The sequence below is a fragment of the Mercenaria mercenaria genome, chromosome 4 (genome assembly GCF_021730395.1).
Source record: "Mercenaria mercenaria strain notata chromosome 4, MADL_Memer_1, whole genome shotgun sequence".
NCBI lineage: Eukaryota > Metazoa > Mollusca > Bivalvia > Venerida > Veneridae > Mercenaria > Mercenaria mercenaria.
In genome coordinates this window covers 53392953-53416858 of record NC_069364.1, presented here as the reverse complement: position 1 = coordinate 53416858, position 23906 = coordinate 53392953, and the positions used below count along the sequence as shown (strand labels likewise).

The following is a 23906-nucleotide window of genomic DNA, read 5'->3' as shown; positions in this document are numbered from 1 at the left end:
TCGAATGTTTCAAATATCAAACTTCCTTATTGCTTCAAGGAAAATTTTTTATTTTAATTTACTACTTTCAAATGAAATCAAATCAAACTATCTATCAACAACGAACACACATCGTGTAATTTCATGAATACACTAACGCTCTGTGCATATCGGATAACAACAGATGCAGCACTTAGTACAACTGAAAACAGATACTACGACCGTTTATCACCTTTAGGTATACAGTATATGCAGTGTGTCGGTCGTTAAATTGTCTATCCGGAACTTGACCGTCACTGAGACACAAACGAAGATAGCGTTCATCAGCGGTATTTTCAGATAGAGTTGCTCTGACAGCAACTAGTAACGAGCGCGGCAAGCTTGTTGGTATTTAATAGAGCTACATTCCTGTAATTCTACAGCTCAGTTTGACTGAGTGACCAAGGATGTACATTGATTTCCAACATATTATACAGATGACAGTCAGGTTTCTTTGTATACGGTATAAAAAGCAACGAAATGATTTGTGTTATGTTGTCACAATGAATACAGGAACTTTGCAGAGATCATTACGCAAAATAAGGGGGAAATGAAACGGTTACCTCATTCCTTATTTGAGAGTTATCTGGAGTCATCAGTAGTACATGTAATCATTTTATCTAGATTCTACAATAATATTGCAATGAGCATAACGGGAAATTAGACTTATTTCTTAATCGCTAGTTCCAAAAAGGTTACGATGTTACGATATTTATCTATATTTTGAAATTTGTTTGCAAACTAAAAGCACATTAGGTTGAGTGGGAAAGGGTGGGAGAAACTGTAAGTTCCATAAAAGTAACCATTTTATTTACATTTTGAATAATATATTCATTATTACCTTCTCATTTTCTTCCGATATATTCTAATGTAATTGTACTTTATGACAACATTTACGCATTATTCGATTCCTATCTAATTAGCTGTGTACAATTTGTATGACAATTATGCCACAACATATTTTTTTATTTATTTATTCCTCTGTATGTCTGATCACTAAATGCAATTGTCTTTATTATTATACCTAATATCATTGGTATAGTGTATGCCAGTTTTAGATCACACCAACAACTATTTTTGTATCAAAATGCTAATGCAGATCTAAACTCTCACTATGTCAATATCGTTCTACTTCTCTGATCAGTATCAAGCTTTTTAAAAGGTTTGTTTACTACTTACGTTTATCAATGGTGTTTCATGACGCTATTTTAAAATGAACTTTACATAAATGTTCCGCTTCAGATGTTATTTAAAATGGTATAAATGTGCAGTTTTACTTCCTTAATTTTGGTGACCAGATATGTAGCTTAAACATACCATCGAGACTGAAATTTATAAATTCATAAGATATGGATGGATTTTTAAAATATTGTATGTTATGCTATTTATTTCACATCACTAAAGGTAAATTGTTATTTTCTACATAATGAAATTTTATGTATTCTATAACTTCGACAATATCAACTAAAACTTCCTGATTTCATAAACTGAAAATAACTAAAATGGACTGACTCAAACAATATGTGAGATTTTATTTTCTGTTTTTGTCGACACAAGGTAAAATTACAGTTGTAAATGAACTAGGAAAACAAAAGGTACAGATCTGCGCTCTTGCGCTAAGGGGGCAGGTTTAATATTATTCAGATATTTACATTTATTTTCGTTTTTATTGGGTTTAAAGTCGCACCAACACATATATAGATCAAATGGCGACTTCCTAGCTTTGAAAGTGGAGGAAGACCCCAGCTGCCCCAGCTGCCCCACCATGAACTATTTCATTACGGACAGGCACCTGCCTAGAACCACCGACCTTCCGCGAGCGAGCTGGATGGCTTCCTCACTGGAAGATTTAGAAGTCCAGAGTGAGGCTCAAACCCATATCGGTGAAGGGCAAATGATTTGAAGTATGTGACCTTAACACCTCTGCCATGGAGGACCATGACATAAATTTGATTTAGAATATATCATTTTGAACATAACTTTGTTTGTTTTAGGTTTAACGCCATTTTTCAACAGTATTTCAGTTATGTAACGACAGGCAATTAACCTAACTAGTATTCCTGGATTCTGTACCGGTTTAAACCTGTTCTCTGCAAGTAACTGGGAACTTCCCCACATGAATCCGAAATGGAGGGCGAATGATTTCAGACACAATGTCTTTCATCAAATCGTCACGGAGAACATATGGCCCGCCCTGGGATCGAACTTGTGACCCTGTGATTCGTAGATCTGCGCTCCCATACTGAGCTAAGTGGACAGGTTTAATATTACTAATTATTGGTTTTGTTACTAACCCTCCATGGAAATATATGCAGTCAGTAAGATAAATGGGGAGCCAAGCGTTAGCCGAGTCCCCATATTTATCATACTAACCCTACACATTTCCATGGATGGCCAATTATAAACCATATAACTGATTTTTTATCGCCATATATTACAGCCCAAACTGTCATGAAAATCAAAAGACTCTCTGCAGAAATATAGGGGTAACCATGTGACCACATTTTAAGCTAGATTTTTTGGGGAGGTAAAACAATGAACTATGGGTCCCAAATGAAAAATAACTTTGAATTAGTACTTTTAAAACAGAATGAAATTCCAATGTTATAAATAAATTGTAATTAAACTAAATAAATGGTATACATGTGCCTATATTACTAGATATTTTAAATGATTTGGTAAACTTAACTTGTTCATAAAAATACATGAGATACACTTAAACAATGTTTAATTTTGGTGGTTAAAATGCTTGCTTTACGGATGTGTAATAAAAGTGTCTACTTGAAAATTTGGACTTATATTAAAACAAAGTACTTGATTTTAAAGTAAACATTTTCCAAATAACAATTTTATTATTCATCATACACATTCTAAACATTATATTTTGAACACCATAGGTATATAACACGAAGTTTCGTTAGTAGTAGACAATGTTTAAGGTAGCTCTCCATGATCTGATCATTTTTAGCTCACCTTAGCACGAAGTGCTCAAGAGTGAGCTTTAGTGGTCAGTAATTGTCCGGCGTCAGTCGTTGTCCATCCTACGTCGTACGTCGTCCGTCAACACCTCCCAGCCTAAACAACCGGTCCAATATTGATGAAACTTCACAAGAATGTTCCTTACATGATATCCCTATTGAAAATTAGTCAATGCAATGAATTCTACACAGAACTCTGGTTGCCATGGCAACCGAAAGGAAAACCTGTAAAAATCTTCTTCTCCAAAACCACAGTTGCTAGGGCTTTGATATTTGGTATGTGGCATCATCTAATGGTCCTTTACCAAGTTTGTCAAAATTATCCCCATAGGGTCAAATATAGCCTCGCCCTGGGGGTGTCAAATGGTTTACATAGATTTATATAGTGAAAAACTTTGAAAATCTTCTTGACATGTCCAAAACCACTGGGATTAGGGCTTTGATATTTGGTATGTAACATCATCTAAGGGCCCTCTACCATGATTATTCAAATTATCCCTCTAGGAGTATATACGGCCAAACTCCGAGGGTCACATGTTTTATATCGACTTACATGTATATAGGGAAAAAAACTTTGAATATCTTCTTGTCAAAAACCTAATGGCATAGGGCTTTGATATTTGGTATGTGACATCATCTAGTAGTCTTGCCTTTTCCTTCCCCTCCATCAATATTTAGTATAATTAATATGTACTTGTTGGATGTTTGGAGCAACCCGTCTGAAATATTTTTCCATTATAGCTTTTTTTTGTTGTGGGCCTACTATGTAAATGCGTGACTCTGGGGCTGTGTTTTTGGTGCTCTGTGCTTCAGAGAAATATACCCTTACCTATTAACTTTAATACTTTCTCGATGGTGTGCGCGCAGTATTTTTTATGCACATTTCGCTGTATCTTCTTGGCGTGTGCCTGATCATGGTATATTATGACAGCATTTCTTATGGTAATGTAATAATAAATCTATATCCATACATTTTATACGGCATTGTATATTTAAGCAGCGAATTAAAAAAACTAAATAAACTTAAAGTTTCTTATGATCATTATGAAAAACAAGAGCTGTCACTATTTGTGACTAATGCCCCCGAAATAGGCCCAAGAATGCCACAGTTGTATGCGCAAAAAAAATAACATATCATTTTGTGACCTTGACCTTGATCTAAGAGGCCTCGGTCATAAACGTCTTCTCAATATGGTTAACATTTTGTCAAATTATTTTCAAATCTCCTGATAAATGGCAGAGTTATATACCAGACAAGAAACACTTTTGACTTCTAAATGTGATCTTGACCTTAGAGCTAGGGGTCTGGGTCTCGCGCATGACACCTCATCTCATTATAGGGAAATTTATGCCAGTTAATTTCAAAATCCCTTCATCAATGGCAGAGTTATGGAACGGACAAGAAACAAATCATGTTAACATTTGACCTATAAGTTTTACCTTGACCTTGGGAGCTAGAGATCCGGGTCTTACAGATGACACACTGTTTCATTATGGTAAACATTTATGCCAAGTTGTTTCAAAATCCATTCGTGGATGGCAGAGTTCTGCATTGAACACGAAATAGACCATGTTAACTTTTAACCTCTTAGTGTGACTTGACCTTGGAGCTAGGGGTCTGAGTCTTGCGCATGACACGTCGTCTCATTATGATAAAAATTTATGCCAAGTTATTTCAAAATCCCTTTATGGATGGAAGACTTACATCCCGGACAAGTATTTACCGGACGCACACACGCACGGACAGTGCGATTTTAAAATGCCAATCTTAGGGGCATAAAAAACTTATGAAATACCATTCGCATCAAATTCTGACTAACTGACTAGACACTCGTTGATAATCTCAGAAAGAGACTATAATCTTCCCAATATTTCTCAAATGTGCACGGATTTTTCATGCAAAACAAAATATCATGTCCTAGTTGCTGACAAATATATTTACAGGTGCGTAGCAAGTTGGGCCTTTTGTTATATCATTAGGATAAATTGAAGCACATACATGTATTGTCTTGTTCCTTCTTATAACTATTTGTTTTTAATCATACGTACACGCTACAAACGTTCTTCAAATCCGAAACCAATCTGGACTATGTAAAACAAAGAAGCATGTAGGTAAGTCAGTTATCATTCTCGGAATAGGTCTGCATAGTGTTTATAGACCTGTGAGGTGATTTGAAAATCTCGCTCGCTACGCTCGCTCGGTTCACAAATCCCTCACAGGCCTATAAACACAATGCAGACCTATTCCTCGAACAATTATTATTACTCATCCGCAAAAATGACGTTACGCAAATACTTCCATCATATGTACATGTATGTCCGAAACGATGCTGATACAAAGCCATTACACTACAACAACTACTAGCTACTATGCCCCAACGATAACTTGATATTTACAAACATGACTATAAATAGATTAAAATGGAACATAGGGAATTCAACACTTTTTCTAATATGTTACAATCTAAATACTTCCAGATTTTGTACCAGTTACGAATTAGCTCAGTGGTAAAGCATACTGTCCATGTTCAACAGACCTTTTGCCGTGTGGGTTCGAAACTCAGCATCGACATTTAATTTTTATTTCACTTTTGCATAAAAAATTAGATTCCTTCATGAGCTCTGTGACAACACGACAGAGAGGTATCTACTGCAGTATGGCAGTTCATAATATATCAAAGATGATATTGATTAAATGCATGCACTTACGCCATGCAAATAATGAACATACTATTGTGTTATATAAAGAGAAATATACAAATACAAACCATTAAAGAAACAAACAAAAATACGGAAGCAAAAATGAAAACGAATAGGAAAACCAAAACAAAAATCTGAAAAAAAAAACTCATGAGGATTCGAACCCATAAAACGATTCGCTTATATGCAGTTGTTTGTCTGCATTTTACCCAACTGAGCTATGTTGCCATATACACAATGGATATCTAAAATGAAAGAAATACTAATATATGCTTGTCAAGTAATGTGCGAGCATTATGAATTGTTATTACATCAGTTATCATGAATTAGACTCGTCCTCGCGTTTCGGCGGGAATCACGTTATCATTGGGGATTAGTATCTAGTTTATACCAAAATGAAAATGTATAACAGCGTTTCAACAAGTCAATATTTTTACAATGTTTTAGAGAAAGTATTTTACAGCTGTAGAATCTGTTTATGATGCGCGGTGAATGTTTCTTGTACATTTGTAATTTCGACCAGTAATCGCGATCAGTTAAGGGACTGAGTAGATTGCAGTCTAAACCTGTACTCACATGATGCTGAATAGCAAGATTTAATAATCTGCATTTTCTTTATACGGAACAACTGAGCGACAATAATTAATATTTACATCTGCCCTATTCTTTTCCATTTAACATTATGACGTACATTTTGTATGAACATCAAAGGAAAGACGCCAAAGTCACGATTACCCTGCTTATTGATAACGAACCGCTGTTTTGCAACAAATGTGTGCAATTTATAATATAACCTTGTTTACAAATGCAAATGAATGTTATTTAAATATAAAAAAAACTATTTCGTGTAGAATTATTTTTATCGGGGTTCATACAAAATGAACGAGAGTCATAGGATCGGCAAATGAAAGTGCATTTCATGCATTTGCCGATCTTATTCTGTCGTTCATTTCGCATGAACTCCGAAAACAAATATTTCATTTCATAAATGAATCATAATTAAAGAAAAATGCATTAATGTTAAGGATGTTTGATGTGAGTTTCTCTCAAAGTTATATAAAACTCGTATTTTGTAAAAGTCACATTTATTATAAACGTTATGACCTTGGTAATATGATCATTAGCTTACATGCGCAGTAACAATAATCTAACTCGTATTTAGGCCATGATAAATTATTCATAGATTATCATCCATTTTTTCAATAAATGTGAAAATATTTTCTATTTTTATTTCTGAAAATAAAATTGTACACAGGATTCCATCCGACTCAGGAGTAGGAGATCGACCTGTGTTTCTGACGAATCAACTTTAGCTCGACCAACAAACGCTTTTAAGCTGCCGGATTAGCCACTATCATTCGGCGATGTATTATCAAGCTTTCCATTATAAAGATCGAGTAATGATATCTGGATAACTATACCAAAAACGAGTCTCTCAGATGTTTTCCACTTTAAAAGAACGCCAAAGATTACGAAAACCTGATGAAAGATGTTTGTGACAACGATACTCTTAAATTTTAAAGAACAATATAAAAAGAGAGGGCTAACGCGGATAATAATCTAGGAATTAATTTATTATGGACGAAATTCTGTGGTCGTTTATGGCACCTGTTTAAAAGAACAATTCATTTAAATATCAGTTTGTTCATTAAATATTGAACAGTTTTGTAGTGTTTATGTATAAAGTATTACGCATAACATTACATCTAAATTTTACAATCTAAAATTCTTACTGGGTAAAGAGTATAAAGCAATTTCGAAAATATAGAAATAACAAATTTCTTACTGAGCAAAAACTAAAAAGCAATTTCGAAAAAAATAGAAATAACACGTGCATAGACAATGGATTATTATTTATAGCTGGTTCAATATTTAGTCACATTAAGTTTCTCAAACACGTTTCAATAAGATAGATTTTACTTAATGTACTGTTAACTCATTATTTTTTGTTAGGATTGTTTTAGTATAGTGCAACACGAACCCGCACGAATAGTTTTGCTGTACTAAAATTCACATGGAGATTTTTATCTATTTCTCTTACACGAAATTTATATTTTAAATGAATATCGATTTATTTCTTTTTCCTTCCATATTTGGTAATATAATTAGTAATTCAGAGTTATTTGTCTGCATTTTACCTGCTTAGGTCAAAGCTCAATTCTGGATCATATTTAAAATGTAACAGAGTCACAACCGCTTAAACCGGTGATATGTGGCATGAGGGGTGTTGCAATTTCCAATTCCTCCCCATGAGCAGACTCTATCAAACCGACTCTGCTTTTATTTTGCCTGAATACATTCTATGCTTCTAAATTATCTTCATATAGGTCTCATTATTTGTGTAATTTTCAAATTTGTGACCTATGTTTTTGCCGTTTGACTACATATTCTTTTACAAAAAAGAAAATCTGTGTATTGCAATGAGGTAATAATGATAACGGAAATAATCTATGTTACGGATCTTATCTGTGATACTCTTTTCAGCTTTATGGAGTGCTGAATGTACTTTTGAAGATGGATTTTGTGACTGGGAGAATGTCACATCTGACTGGATACCAACACAAAGTGGCATTACCATTGAAAAAATACAATTACCGCCTCACCGTACCAAAAACGGTAAAACAACGATTACATTGTACCAAAGGTCTCATTGTGTTAATTTAAAAATAAACATGTTCTAGAAAGTAAAAAAAATATATTTTAATAACAATTTAAATTGTTTCATTTTGAATTCGATTCATTTCTAGAAATATATCACGTAAGTGTAAATGTCTCATCGCACTGAGGAGCAAAAGAAGTTAAATATCGTTTACAAGAGTCAAGTAGTATCATGAAAAAAAAACGGTGACTATTTATTATTATATTTTTTTAATCTTTACAGATGATGTGTACATTGCAATAAATAATACTCGGATAAAACAGGCAGTAAATGCTAAACTCATTAGCCCAAGATATCCGCAAGGGCATGCTTGTTTTGGATTATGGTACTCGCTCCATAAAGGTAAAAGTAAAATAACCATTCGGACAATAGAAAATCAAAAGGAAAAAGAAACTGACTTGAAGAAAAGCGAACCAAGCAAATGGAAACACATACTGATAAATGTTAGCCCTTCGGAACGTTTCAATGTATGTATTTAAACATTCGATTACTTCCTGTTTATTGCTGTTTAACTTCCACTTTTTTTATTCCTTCAAATTTATGTTTTGAATTACATCAACAAGATTTCTTCCGGGCAGTGTCCCATAATAAAAGTTTTCTACTACAACAAAGAGTATAATAGAATTAACTGGTTTAAAATAAGAAATGCACACAGGCTGTTTTGTGTATCTTTTTAAAATATATTAGTACCTGTTCAGTCTATTTAGCTCGCATTAAACATTTGAAAGCCAATTCTACATAAAATTCCCTGATATACTATAGATTATGTTATATCCATTTTCATGTTCCAATCAGCGAATCGCATTTATATCACGCGAATATATTACGATCTGGACGATGCGATAATTTTGATAAAAATAATTTCTCTTAATAAAAAAGAAGTCGACCGATGAATGTATCCACGTGAATATCACCGCCGCTATGTTTTATATACGATTTATTATATACCTATATAAAGTCTGTAAAAATTTCGGCTTGTATTTGACAGGTAAATATGAACAGGCAGAACACAATTCCATATTGTGGCTTTTGTATTGTACGTTTCATTAATATTCATGACCTGACACGGTTCTGTAAACATGACACATAAAGGCTGCATGCACTAAGTTCTATTTTAACATCGATAAACATTGAAAATTTCGTTCAATAACAGAACAACGAACAAAAATTGGAGGTATATGAATAAAGTGTCACTATAACAGTAGATAGATCTGGGATTTTTTATTCGGCTGTCGTGGATTTTGCAAGGTCGGATCACACTTGGCGCGTTAGCGCCTCGTGAGATCCGATCTGGCAAAAATCCACTCGAGCCGAATACAACATCCCAGATCTAGCTACTATTATAATACCCCTATTCAATGTTTTATTGTTTTCCTGTTTCTGTTATAAATCGATTTATCTGTAACAACCCCACAAAAATGCAAACTGGAGAGCTTATCGACTTGTCTGGTATGTTATTTCAACTAGGTACTCTTACAAATATGTCACCGCATTGTACAACATGTTGAATTACCTAATTGATAAAGAAGTACTGGTACATGATTTCATGTAGATTGATAAACATTTAGAGGCATACAGTAACTAACCAGTCTAAAGGCTGTATGCTTTTGTTTTTGTTTGTTGTAGCCATATACTCGTATTTTCTGTGATATTGTTTCAGATTGAGATTGTAGGTGAACTCAAAAACAGCAATGCAGGGTTTGTAGCTGTTGATGATACAATGGTAACAACTGGCACTCTTTGTTCAGCAGGTTCGATTTCAAAATGTGATACTGTATGGACTCAGACAAAGCTCGTGGCATATCAACAGCATGTCATTGCATACCTTTTTAAATATCTGTACAAACCTTTATTTTAACATGCACTTACTAACTTTAAAGTTAGCTACGTTGTAAATACGAAACAAACCAGAGTAGAAGCATAATAACATCGTTGTTCAGAATATACTAGATCTATTAACGGATATTTTAACCTCTTGAAACGTTTTTGTTGTTCATTATATTTTATTAAATGGCATGGTGATTTCACATGAGCTGTATGTAATTAATGGTTAACTTTATCCAATCTGGTGCTAAGTGTCAATTAAGGTATGAAACAGAAGAAAAAGGTGATATTACATATAGACATTTAGACTATTGTACTGATACTTCAGATTGCAACTTTGATGTAGGATTCTGCGCCTGGGAGCAACAAGGCAACGCTTGGAAAAGGATAAATGGCAGCACTCTTAGTGATGATAAAAGACCAACCAAGGACCACACTTCTGGAGGTATCATGTTTTTAAACCGTAGAAATCTTTCATGTATCGGTTACAATGTAAAAAATACATTCTTTCTTCAAATTTGTGTTCAATTTCTTATATACACTAATTCTAAATATTTAAAAAGTTATCTCATTATTTGTTTAAAACTTTGCAGATGGATATTACATATATGTAAAAGGCGAAGGCAGATTATCAGTTATGTTTGAAGGCGCCGGACAAAATTGCTTAACGTTTTGGTTCTATATATATGATGAAAATAGGAACTCTCTTCATGTGTACGTTACAACATACGCCGATGGTAAACAACCTGTATATTCTGTTGACAAAAACAAAACAAAGCAATGGATAGAAGCACAGATCGATATTGTTCCTGAGGCTCATACGGTACTTGACTGATTTCGAGACATCTTTGTACTAGAACTTTATATTTATTTATTGAAAACAGGAGTGCAGATTATCAAATTATAAAATGTTTCATTCAAATACTTTATAATTGAACTACATCGATTGCCAAAGACATGGTAAATTTGTTGTTTTATTTTTATGAGTAATAAGTTATCTACAATTCTTGCACGCCGGACTTGTAATTCGTAATCTTTGTAATCCCCCAACCCCCCCTGGCAATCCCCCCCCCCCCCCCCCCCCCCCCCCACAACCTTTACCAGATGGCTCTCGCGCTGTTAATGACAACTAACGATTCGTGCGTTTGTTATGTTCTTTTAATGAAAAATGCGATAACAAAATAAATACCTTGATGGTTGCTTTTCATTCCATATAGTATATTGCTCGATTCAAAATAAATTATTTTACGGAAAAACATAACGTTGCGCATCAATTGACAAAGGAAAGTAACGATTTTGTTTTGCGTCATTCAAACGTCATGACGTCACTACTGTTTACAGACGTTAATTTCCCGCGCTTTGTTTAAATATGCTACAATACGAATGAGTGCTACAAAGACAGTATTCCGTTTCGCTTTATTTAGCCTAATAACTTTTAAAAACGGTACACTAGAAAAATGATCTACCACTGGTTGTAAATGCAGATGGAAATATCCTGCTCTCGGGTAACTGTTTTTTACAATGTGTGTACAGTTAACATATATTTCAGATCATACTTGAAGGTGAAACAAATACTGGGAATTCAGAAGGTATAGCTGTTGATGATATTCTGATAAGAGCTGGTGTTTGCAATCCAGGTAAGTCACGTCTACTTGATGTCCATAATGTCATTCATTTGTTAAAGAACTAGTCAATTTCTGAAAGCAAGAAGAATTTTTTCCAAACACATACATATTTGTAACAAAAACAAAAAAAAATAATGTTCAAATAGTCGGGTCGTAATTCGATGGCATAACTCGAATATAGGCATTAATCGCAGGCATTTTGCATACGATAAAAAGACTTCGGTATTAAGCGCTCGAGTATATGGCGAGCCTATGCTATCGGACTAGCTACGTGAAGTTGCTTCATTTATATTTTTGTTGATTTGTTAATTGACCACATCTTCGTGCAATAGTAAACAAAAACTAAACATTTCATCAATCGTATCTGAACATTTGGTGTCCATGTCTGAAGGATTTAAGAAAGATTTATGTGGTCATAGTTTGGCAGATGTAAAGATTGTAATGAATTAAGCTTTTTTATTCCCAGCTACCACGAAATGTACATTAGTATACTTTTGTGCCGTTTACAATGGTCTTTATTAAATATTGATGAATAAATTTTTTCTAGCGCATACAATTTGGTGAGGAGGAGACCAAAAAAGTCACCTCTCCGTTTTCTCATTTCATTGTTTTTCATCATTATGTTTGAAAATAATGCTCTGTATATTAAAGGTGAAACTGGACGATCTCTAGTGGCAGTTTATGTTTCGGTTCCACTTATCATTACTCTTACAGTGGTCATCAGTGTCTCAATATTCATATGGAGGTAAGTTGAATGCTAATAAAGCTTTACCAAAGATACATTCTATAGTTCTTAACTCATTTTCACCTCAAGTTTGATATAAGGTTAACATCAAATTTCATTTCATGTATTCTAGTTACCAAGTTGCATAAAAATATTGGATGTTGAAAGGAACATTGGCAGTCAAATCTAAATATATGACAAGAACTATTAGATTAAGACCCTAATGATAACACATACATTCGTTTTCCTCCTTTTTTAAGGAAAAGATATGCAAATGGCAGGACGTCCTCTGATGCTCGACGTGAGGCTTTGGGAGACAGTAAAGGTCATTTAAATTCTTCAGTAACCAATAAATCGTACACAGGTCATATCCCAGAAAAACAAAACAATCAAATGCATACCAAGGCAAGTGAAACGACATCAGTTGGAAGTGACTATGCCGTGATTACCGACGGCAACATTCAGCCACATGACTGTAACAAAACTGAATATAACACTATTAATATAAACCAAAAAATTCAGCATGACCGCGATTACGGCTATGATCGTCTGCAACACACTTTATCGCCTTTTGTTGATAAATCATACTCACATGTGTTGCCAAACGACAACAACAGTTTCGACAGAAATGATGGTACCGTGAAGCCGTTGGCTGCATCTAGAAATGAAACTCAGAGAGGATGCATCGACCCTGCTGTTTCAAATGCAAAGGAAAACACATGCATAGGGTCTATTCCTTGCGACACTACACAAAGTACACCAAAATTTGCGTTTGAAATGGAAGATGAGCTTGATGTAGAATACGATCACGCCCAAGCCGGAGGCCTTGATCCAGACGTTGCAAAGCGTGACGACTATTCGCATTTGCATAGTGCGGATTCGAATATTGGTGCTATTAAAGACAAGCGGGCTAATCGCACCGAGAAGACTGCAGGTAATCCCAAAGAGAATGCCGAAGAAGATAATTGTTTCAGTATATTGGAAAAAGATGGGAACTTTGAAGATGTCCCTGGAACACAGGACTCAAGTTGTCATGATTACTTCGTTTTAGAAAAGGAGCAGTAAGACTATAAAGAGCTTTAATAATTCAAGCTATCTGCTATCACTTATGTATATTATCAATGACTTTAGTTATCTATATGGGGCAAGCTAATCTAACAGTTGCTATTATCAAAATTGTTTATATAATAACAAGTAGGCATAGTTGAATGATAGATCTAAAGCACTTAGTTAACATCGCATTGTTATATAAAGAGTAATCGCGGGAGTTGCAGTAAAAAGGGGAACTTCAACAGTATGCTTAATGAAAAAAAAAAGGATTTGCTTGATAGGAAAGGCAGATTGAATTTCAATTTATTGACTTCCAAACAGCATTGTAAATAGAATTGTCTGCCTTATAAAAGGGCGTGATAAAATGGCATATGTATGAAACTATACAAGAGTTCATTAAAATGTATATAACTTTATAACGTAATTACTTAATATTGACCTTTGCCCGTAAGTATGTTGTTGGACAGGATGAGATGAATGATGGCTAAATACTGCCGTACTTACGAAAATAAGGGCAAGTGGAACGGTTGAAGACAGAAGCGTACGTTTAGGATATTTGATGAGATGAATGATGGCTAAATACTGCCGTACTTACGAAAATAAGGGCAAGTGGAACGGTTGAAGACAGAAGCTATTTGATGAATTTTGTTTTTCTTCTCCATGATAAATATCATATTATTTGAAATAAAAACCTTAAAATACATTTACCTGTTCCTAGTTTTGCCGATCAAATGTTTAATCTTTCAACCAAAGCCAGCCCAAGCTCCTTTGATGAATTAAATACGCCGATATTCAAGTTCAAACTAATCATAGTGACTGATTTCAATCTATTAGGTTTGGAACTAATGTTTAGCTTTTTATTAAACATTTATTCGATACAATTTCTATTTTATCCACTGTTATGATTTCCCAGCTGTACTAGAACAAATGCGTCCTGAATAAATGCTACACAGATTCCATGTTTATCCCGACTAAGATACTTGCTTCCTCGAAGACATAGTTTTCTTTATGAAGAGTTTTTATACGCCCAAAACAGCGGTTCATTATGTTATGGTCCCGGTGTCCGTCCGTCCGTTAGCAATTTCGTGTCCACTTTGTAACTCTTGAACCCCTTGAAGGATTTCAAAGAAAATTGACACAAATGTTCACTACACCAATACGACGTGCAGAGCGCATGTTTTGAATGTCATTTCAAGGTCAAGGTCACACTTATGGGTCAAAGGTAATATGAGTGTGTTTTCTGTCCACTCTGTAACTCTTGAACTTGAAGGATTTCGAAGAAACTTGGCATAAATGTTCACCACACTGAGACGACGTGCAGAGCGCTTGTTTTGGATGACTAGCTTCAAGGTCAAGGTCACACTTAGGAGTGAAATGTCATATGAGTGTGTTTCGTGTCCGCTCTGTTACTCTTGAACTGCTTGAATGATTTCAAAGAAACTTGGCACAAATGTTCACCACACTGAAGTGACGTGCAGAGCGCATGTTTTGAATGACTCGCTTTAAGGTCAAGGTCACACTTAGGGGTCAAAGGTCATATATGACTTGCTTTATGTATATTGCTCTGCATTGCAGTGCTCTTGTTTTTATTTGGCAAATCCCTTTTTGTTCTCTTACAATAACTTTTTTAATTACTTCCCTTTTTTGTTACTATAAATAGCTTATTTTGAAACATTTTATTATTGGCCGTAGGGAGAAACCGAGACCACTTTTCTGTGGTACAACATGGATGGTACATCCAATTTTTAGATGTATTTTGACATAATTTTACCTGGTAAGAATTTTTTGTGGACTTGTTGTTCCTGTCCTTTGGGCTTCGACAGTCAAGTTCTTTAAATTTTTCTCCCATCTTCTGGTGTAACCCTTCGGGCGTATATTGCCCCGCTTGACGGCGCTCTTGTTTTTCAATGCAATGATACCTTCTATGTTTATCGTCTAATCGTTTCCTCGTTTTTTACTATAATATCGCATTACTCTAAAATGCATCTTGCTTATAATAATAACAACTAACATAGTTATGCAAGAAGTTCATTCAAAATATTGATTAGTATTTACCAGCTGTATTTGCTTGATCTTAGCTTACTAAACCGTAAGTGATATAAAGAGATGACTTTCAATTGCAATGTTAATTTAGCAATTTCCTCTAAGAGATGATTTTTATTTTACATGTTAATTTAAAAATTTCCTCAATGAGATTATTTCTGATTGCAATTTAATTTAGTAGTTTCCTGGAGACATGACTTTTAATTACAATTCTAATTTATTAATTCCCTCAAGCTTTAAACTTATTATTTAAGACAACTGGAGCAATATGCAGTCACCTATCTTGTCTATAACAAGGCAATGTTCTAGAACTTTCTTAAATCAGCATGGGTTGTACTTTTGAGGCAACATTCATACAATATAATGAAGGATGTTGCAATTTCAATTGGCTTGTTATCAAGATTTTTCGAGGCAATTATCTGCATCGTTTTACCGCACGGAATGAATCGACTATACAGTGATATGATTGTATACATACATTATAATCCCACTCTAAATGTAGTGTATAAATAATATTAATACATGAAAGAAACTGCGAATACAATACGAGCCATTATAACAGATTATAACGTTTGTATGGTGCACCAGAGTTGGTATATCAACAATGAGTTGCAAAGACATTTACTGGCGAAGCCTAGGGTAATATTAAATAAAATCAACAGAGACATCGCATTGCATATCCAGCCTCCTATTTACTGAATTATGTTAAACTTAAAGTAATATCAAATTTCAACATCATCGAAATACATGAGTTCCATTTTAAACAACAATATTGTGTGCAAGACATGGATACATTGTATGCAAGTCACGTTATACTATACCGGTAATGCTTTTACCGGGCAATTTAGCGATTATAATGTATTACTGAGGAATCAAACGGATGTCAGTGGAGGTCACAAATAGCTGAAAGGTGTTTACGTTTCTGGTAATATAAAATAAAACAAATATATGAGATAGGTTGAACACGAATGTTTTAATAAAAATATTTTTCAGACATATATTTTTCGTGTTAAAAATTAATAAAATGTAAATTAGTAATAAATATAAACATTCAAAAACTGTATACAGATAGACGTTTTGATATAGATTGCAATTTTGATAATGAAATATGTGCGTAGAGCCAAAATCCAAATTAAGTAGTTAGAATGTGTTTTGTCTCCTCATCAAGGGAGGACAATACGGGCGGAAGAAAATCCATTTTTAAATGAGTTATACTTGACAGGAAATATAATACAAATGTAAAGCCTTTATTGGTTCATAATTGACACAATAACTACATTTTGTGAACAGGTTTTATTATCTCATATCACCATCTCAATTTAAAAGAAGATGTTTCTAGATGTTTATAGTTTCCTTATTTATTTGAAATTATTTCATTTATTATCTTCAAATTGTGCTCATTTAAATCATTAAAATATAACTCATTGGATTTGTTCTATATGATTGTCATTTTCAAGGTTATGATTTAAAATGAAGATTTTGCAGGAACAACAGTACATAATTTTCCATAAGTTCTGAAAAATTGTCGCTGTTTTTTTTAAAGAATCAAGGATTCCCATTCTATGTACAAAAGTTATTTAAACAAACTGTTAACCCTAGAGAAAACTCGAGACAAGCTGGATTTTGGACAAGGAGGGAGGGGCGTTGACGTTTCTTAATGAACCTTCGCATGATGTAAGTATGTATCTGACCTAACAAACGTTCGAGGCAGGACTACCTTTTACAATGTCTCTTCCGTAAGAATATTAAGAAGTGATCTATTTTCATAAATTCTTTGGAGATATCCTTTGGAAGCATAGAATGCAACAAAGCAACAAAAAAAAATTTAGGGTTTTATTGAGTCTGTTCATGGGAGGTAATGAAAAGTACAGCATTCTTCACCCCTCTTTAGCACCGGTTTATGCGGAATATTATTTAAGTTAAAAGAAATTTATTCACAGATCCCAGTAATACCACTTAGTCCAAGTAGGTTGAGTTTTTTTAAGACGTCACATGGTATATAATGACTGCTAATGTGATAGTTGATAAAATCTTTTGAAAGGTGCTTTGGAAAAATAATTCTGTATGAAGATCCCTTAGAAGCATAAAATACAACTAAGCAACATAACAGCAGACTCTGTATTATTGAGGCTTTTTATGAGAGTTTAAATGTTTATATGTTTAACATTGCTCATGCCCCTGAAGCACCGACATAAACAAAACTCTATTATAGTAAAAATGAGTGTGCTCCATGATATATAGTTTTAAAAACCGAGTCTAAGTACGGTAATACTTTTACAATGCCACACGGTACTTAATGACTGTAGTTTTGATAGTTAATAAAATATGTGGAAAGATTTCTTGGAAGTATGGAACGCAATGAAGCGACAATAATAGCAACACTGTTTGTTTGCTTCTATCTAGGTTTCTGTCCGTGCCTAAAATGATGCTCAGACACCCTAAATCAATGACGTCTCGCAAGTTACTATATAATATATTCATATGTAGATGTGACGTTAAAACTAACACTAAAAGGAAACAAAACAAAAACAAAACGAGGTAAAATTAGTCCTTACAGAAATTCTAAGGTATGAAGGATATAGAACTCAGATGGACTTGGGCGTTTGTTTTCATTCATATAGTAACGACTATATGACACTGATCATTGGGCAAATTCGTTTAACTTTTGCGGCGTACGCTGTTTCACCGCGGGCAACCGGCTAGGCATTCTTTTGACTTCACGGCATTGCCCGGTCTATCCGGCGAACTTGCGCCGGTCTTGCGGCAAATAATGTATTTTCGCGATATAAAAAGGTAGAAATATACCGCAAGAAATATTTTGCTAACTTATTTTGAACTGACCTCAATAGAAAATCATAACAAATTGAAAACGTTTTTATTATTATTATTTGCAGTTCACGTTGCAGGCGTACGCCGAAGCGTTCTTTATGATCAATAAACCGGCGAGAATTTTTTCTTGCCGCTCACGTGACCGGTATGTCCCAGGTTGCGTGAAATGAATTGGTCCATTTTTTGATTTGCAATCCAATGAACTATTGTAGACATTTCAATATATTGTAGACTCTGGTTGCAAACATATGTCACTATATCTTTAAGAAACTAACATTGCAAACACGTCTATGGTATGACGCAGCCAGGTATATTTCATATTCTACTCTAAAAAATGCATTATTGCGTTGTTTAAAACTCAACAATTTGTTTAAACTTTAAATATCTTCCTTATTACTCGCTTAAAATAACAATACAGCCATAATGCAGACAATAAAAAAGTAAACTTCCTGATTACGAGGCGAAATTGTAAAATCATCTGGCGGATATTTTCATATTTTGATCGGAATTTACATATCATTACAAAAAGCAGGTACAATTTCATAAGTCTGTTCTGTATATTTCGGAATGACTAATTGGGATCGAGAGAGTGTTATCTTAATTTGTAATGTAATTTATGCTATTACATGTAATTTTCAGTATGTTGGACAGACCAACCAAATGTGCTGTAAACGCATGAATAGTCATTGATTTGATATAAATCATTATCCAGAGTCTTACACTAAATTACATTTTTATTCCAACCTTTACACAGTTGATGACTTTGCATTCATACCAATAGAACACATAAATGGTGATTGGAAACGTCAACACTTAGCCTGCTGGCGGCAAGTGATTTTGCCTTTGCCTTTGTGACCAGTGCAGACCAAGATCAGCCTGCACATCCGTGCAGTCTGATCATGGTCTGCATTGTTTGCCATTCAGTCAGTATCGTTTTGAAAAGCACCCCTGTTAACAGTTAATATGGTACCGTCCAAATTGAAAGATGGACATTATAGAAATTTAATAAGGTAAGGGTGAAGGACACTTACTGGATGCATGAGTTAGATACAGTTTATTCAAATGTTTTGTGCTAATAATTAATTTAAGATTTTTCAATCGATCTTTTTTTACATTTTTTTTACACTTTTTTCTGTATAATCAGTCATATCTATACTTCTGATATATAAAATACAGTAATAGGTATTATAAATATTAAGTTTTTTCCAGACTTCTAATATCTAGTTGGGAATAAATTTAATAACAGATTGAAGTTGTTCTTCCATTTTCTATCATATTTCATCTTAATTTCAGCGTTCATATTTGATGATAATTGCAGTATTTACTACATATTCTACTCTACTGACAAACAAAATAGATAGAAATACTGTAATATAACAAGAATTAAGACCGCAATGAATACAACGACAGAAATGGGCAACTTTACGACTATTTCCACTGAACATTTAAATATGACGAATGGTGTGTCACCAGAATCAATATCAAACGAACCTTACGAAAATGCAACAAGTGAAGGTAATGATAACATTTTGTATGAGTATCATTATGTATTTTGTTACAGTCTTTTGAAAGCCTGATGTCAGTTTTACAGGACATTTTCATTATTACGTTTAAATAAACTGTAACTATCTTGCTATCTGTGGATCAAATGAAACATTTCCCTAAGATGTTTCATAGTAATATTTTATCGTCATATTTTTCTTTCATTTTATGTTAACTTAATAAGTTCATTGTATGTGTAAACGGAATTCAGTAGGCATGCGAAGCAATGCTGGAAAAATCAGTTCACCGTTTTTGCAAAGTAGTCAATAATGCTGAAAGGCCTGCATTGTTTTATTTCAAGATTGCGACGTCTTTTCACACCAGAAGTTAGATACAACCACCGTTCAGAGTATTGCGGTTCTAGCTACTACCATAGCCTTGGTGGAATTTGTGATTATAATGGTACTTCTTAGAAGGTATAGGAAAATATAAATTCTAGCTGCATTTTTGTCCTCGAGTATACAAATTGTTAAAGCTACTCGTCAACAGTTTGGATAGAATTTTTCTTCATTTTCATTTCCACAAAGTTTGGCATAGAATGTATATATGGCACTGAAACATACTATTGTTGGTGAAAATAAAAGTTAGATATTGGTAAAACTACAAGAAGTATTTAAATTTTCTGCTTTATTTCAAACGCGTTGCAACGGTTTACTACCTTCTGTATAATATCTTGGATATCTATAAGAATATCTTGCAAAAACCTTATGTCAGTAAGATTTTACCACTAGTCACTTTGATAATCCTCACTTTTTATGGAGTTTTTAAAGAAATTATTTGTCCCTTTAAATGATATTTTAGCAAAGTTACAAAGCTTTAAAATATCACATGCAGTAAAAAGTTGTATTTCAATTAATTCACCTGTATGTATGTAGCCCTCCTCAGCGTCTTCAGACGCGAATCACGAGCAAATAATTAAATATCATGTTGTTGACACATGTATTACCCTACAACATCGATCTACTTCCAGATTTTGGCATTCAAAATGTAATTTAAAAGGAGACCACATACTTGAAAAACAAGAAGAATGTTGCGAGCTTGGGATTGTCAACAAAGTTTACAAAGATAGTTATCACAATGAACATGATGCTGACACAGAGAAAAAGACATCATCACTACTAGAAACAAAGACAAATGACAATACTGGCAAGACTGGATGTAACAAAACACAACGGAGAGACCCAGGCTATATAGATATTGACTTAACTGCAGATATACCGATAGAGTCTGAAAATGTCGGCCATCATACAAAAATGAAAGAAACAGAATTTTTCAATAAAACATATTCCCATATTGAAGCGAGTTCTATGTTTTCACTTGCGACAGATGGTTCTTCATACAGTCATATCAAGCGAAACAATGATGACAATACACAGGACCAAACTGACACACATAGCTGCACAATTATAAAAGCACAAAAGTCCTATATTCGTACCGACGATGATACGGAATATGACCATGCAGTTTACAGAAAAGGTCATCAGTCCATTGCAGATAATAATACCTATTCTCGTATCAGCTGCGTTGTTCCAAGACAGAACCCGTCTTTTAGAGTGAAACAGACGTCAGTTGATGTCACAGCCGAAAAACCTTACAACTGGTACGATGATACTGTTATACAGGAAGCAGAAAATTGTAGCACAGGATTATCTGAAACATATTGTGAAAAATCTGATGAAAGCGAGAGAATAAAGCTTGAAGAAAACTCGAGTTGCAAAAATGAGCAAAAATCTGTTCACGAATATAAATATAGCGTAGTAAAGAAACAAGACATACGAGTAAGACAACAGCCGAAGTCTTCATCAGTTAAACGAAAAGAAACAGATGGCTCGTCCAAACATTTGAAGCATGGAGAGTATACTAAAGTCAAAATACAAAGTAAGGATCTTGCGGCTACCGAAAGCACGAGTAGCATTACTGATTTGAACATTCAACAACCTTTTAAACACATTGTAGTAATGAACGATAGTACAAATGAAAGTCATCAATTACCAGAGTCTGCCATTGACAGTACAGGAAAAGCACTTCCGCAAATTCAGGTAACTAACGAGTCGTCAGTACTGAAAACGGAGGAAAGTTGTGCAAATAGTAATAAAAGCAAGATTTCTGAAATCCCGGGTGGCACAAAAGGAAATGCAACTGGCCCTCACTATAAATACAGCAAAGTGAGAAAGAAAAGTACAATTTTAATAAACCAAAGAATATCAACAACTGACTGTTCAGATAAAGTTACAGTACAAAAGCCGTTAGGTAAAACATCTTTGTCATTAAATTCTGAAAACAAGATTGTCATAACGGAAGCGAGAAAAACTGTTGAAGTTCCAGATGATGTCGACACAGAAACATCTGATCATGCTGCTGGTGACAAAGACTTTCTTATTGACCCCGAGGATCAAAGTCATGAATATATTAATATCATGAAGGTTTAAGTTTTATAGCAGCAATACTTATCATGGAAACATTAGTTAAAAGAACTCCTTAAACCCAATAATTTCAATTTACTTACAACTGTATTAAAACTCACAATTGTTTGCTTATTTGTAATTGGTGTAGAATGAATAGAAGTGGAAACATCAACTACAAAGAGGCTTTCATCGGAAAATCTCATTGGTTAAATGATATAAATCTAACAGGTTTAGTTGGCCAGGTTTGAAGTTATAACATTGGTCTGTGTGAATAACCCTCGTATATTGCATCTTCCAGTGTTCAGAGCATATGGAAGCAGCCGAAACAGCCAGCTGGGGTTCTTTTTGTAGACACTGGACTGAATTTAACTTGAATCTGCTTTAAATTTTCTAGTGCATTAGGGTAGATATACGTACTAGCGTTGTAGAGATATAGGTTTATGATGGTCGATTCAGCTATATTGAAATAGACGAACGTTTTAGCAGTCAATTAAAAAAAAAAAGGATTATTCTTACATACAGTTTTCAAAACCTTTCTTTGTGATAATGAGATTATAAGCGTTCTTTTATTTGTTATATGTTTATTGCTCACCACGAATCATTATGTGTAACCTTATCATGGTATCTCATAAAATTCATGTTATGATCATTTGTCTCTGTTAGTTTTGATACACACTATGTGACAAAATTACTATAGCTTTAAGCCATTTGATAGTTGGCCTTTCTTTCGGTACTGTGGACAATAATATAACAATCCTTCACGGATTTAGGTGCAGTTTGAGGTTAACTTCCTAGATTGTGCAGAGTTACCGTAAAAACAAATACCCGAGAACCGGATATTTCCATTTGCATAGATATAAATGAACTTTTCTGTTTGTATGCATTAAGAACGATTTCATTCGTAATGGATGTATATGTGCTCATTTTTTAGCGACATAGATATTTAAAACATACATGTATATTCTGAAAAACTATCTTCAATTGATCCTGAGTAATGCGAATAGGACTGTTCTACACGGAAACCCAAAATACAAATGATGTGGCAGCAAATGATATGTCTTTTGTACATTTAGAAACGATACAAATCGAATGCTGAAATATCCGTCGATAGTTAGAGAGAGATATCATCACAAGCATTTAATTTCACCATCTATTTGAATTGTATTCTCACAAATCTTGAGAACCTGGCAACCAAAACGAAGTCTGTTTTGTTGCAAATGTCCTGTTTAAACGTTACGGTATGTATGTGAGCAGCATCAAAGTTAATAAACGCTTTCAAACTTTAGAGCAGTCATTGTCTTTTTTTGGTAGGCATACCTTTAAACGGTTGATGATAGTGTACAAACTGAAAGATGAACAAGTTCATTATAGAAATTTAGCCGGGTAAGGGTTATGTAGAAGTAATAGCGTTACTTTCTAAACGATATTATCATTTGATTCAAAGAATCGATTCCACAAACCAGTTTCAATATTCTAAAGAAATAATTAGATAAATATACAGAAACAAAA

At 34.0% G+C, this 23906-nt stretch overlaps 2 protein-coding genes across 5 annotated transcripts; both read left to right on the top strand.

The window, feature by feature from the left end:
- The first annotated feature begins 1262 nt into the window (after positions 1-1262).
- LOC123551756 (MAM and LDL-receptor class A domain-containing protein 1-like) lies at positions 1263-14281 on the top strand. Of its 3 annotated transcripts, none has more exons than XM_053541212.1 (9): positions 1263-1389; positions 8181-8312; positions 8578-8822; positions 10016-10106; positions 10508-10624; positions 10773-11002; positions 11729-11816; positions 12456-12549; positions 12789-14281. In XM_053541212.1, the coding sequence occupies exons 1-9, from the start codon at positions 1368-1370 to the stop codon at positions 13591-13593; spliced, it is 1824 nt and encodes a 607-aa protein (XP_053397187.1). In that variant the 5' UTR covers positions 1263-1367; the 3' UTR covers positions 13594-14281. The 3 variants fall into 3 exon arrangements, with proteins under 3 accessions (XP_053397187.1, XP_053397185.1, XP_053397184.1); XM_053541210.1 differs by having other exon boundaries at positions 1283-1422; positions 12795-14281; XM_053541209.1 differs by having other exon boundaries at positions 1283-1422.
- A 127-nt stretch (positions 14282-14408) lies between these two features.
- Positions 14409-23682, top strand: LOC128556360 (uncharacterized). 2 transcript variants are annotated; one of them, XM_053541213.1, is made up of 4 exons: positions 14409-18982; positions 19744-19965; positions 20294-20408; positions 20963-23682. In XM_053541213.1, exons 2-4 carry the CDS (start codon positions 19845-19847, stop codon positions 22419-22421), a joined length of 1695 nt encoding a protein of 564 aa, XP_053397188.1. In that variant the 5' UTR covers positions 14409-18982; positions 19744-19844; the 3' UTR covers positions 22422-23682. The 2 variants fall into 2 exon arrangements, with proteins under 2 accessions (XP_053397188.1, XP_053397189.1); XM_053541214.1 differs by having other exon boundaries at positions 14409-19460.
- The last annotated feature ends 224 nt before the right edge of the window (positions 23683-23906 follow it).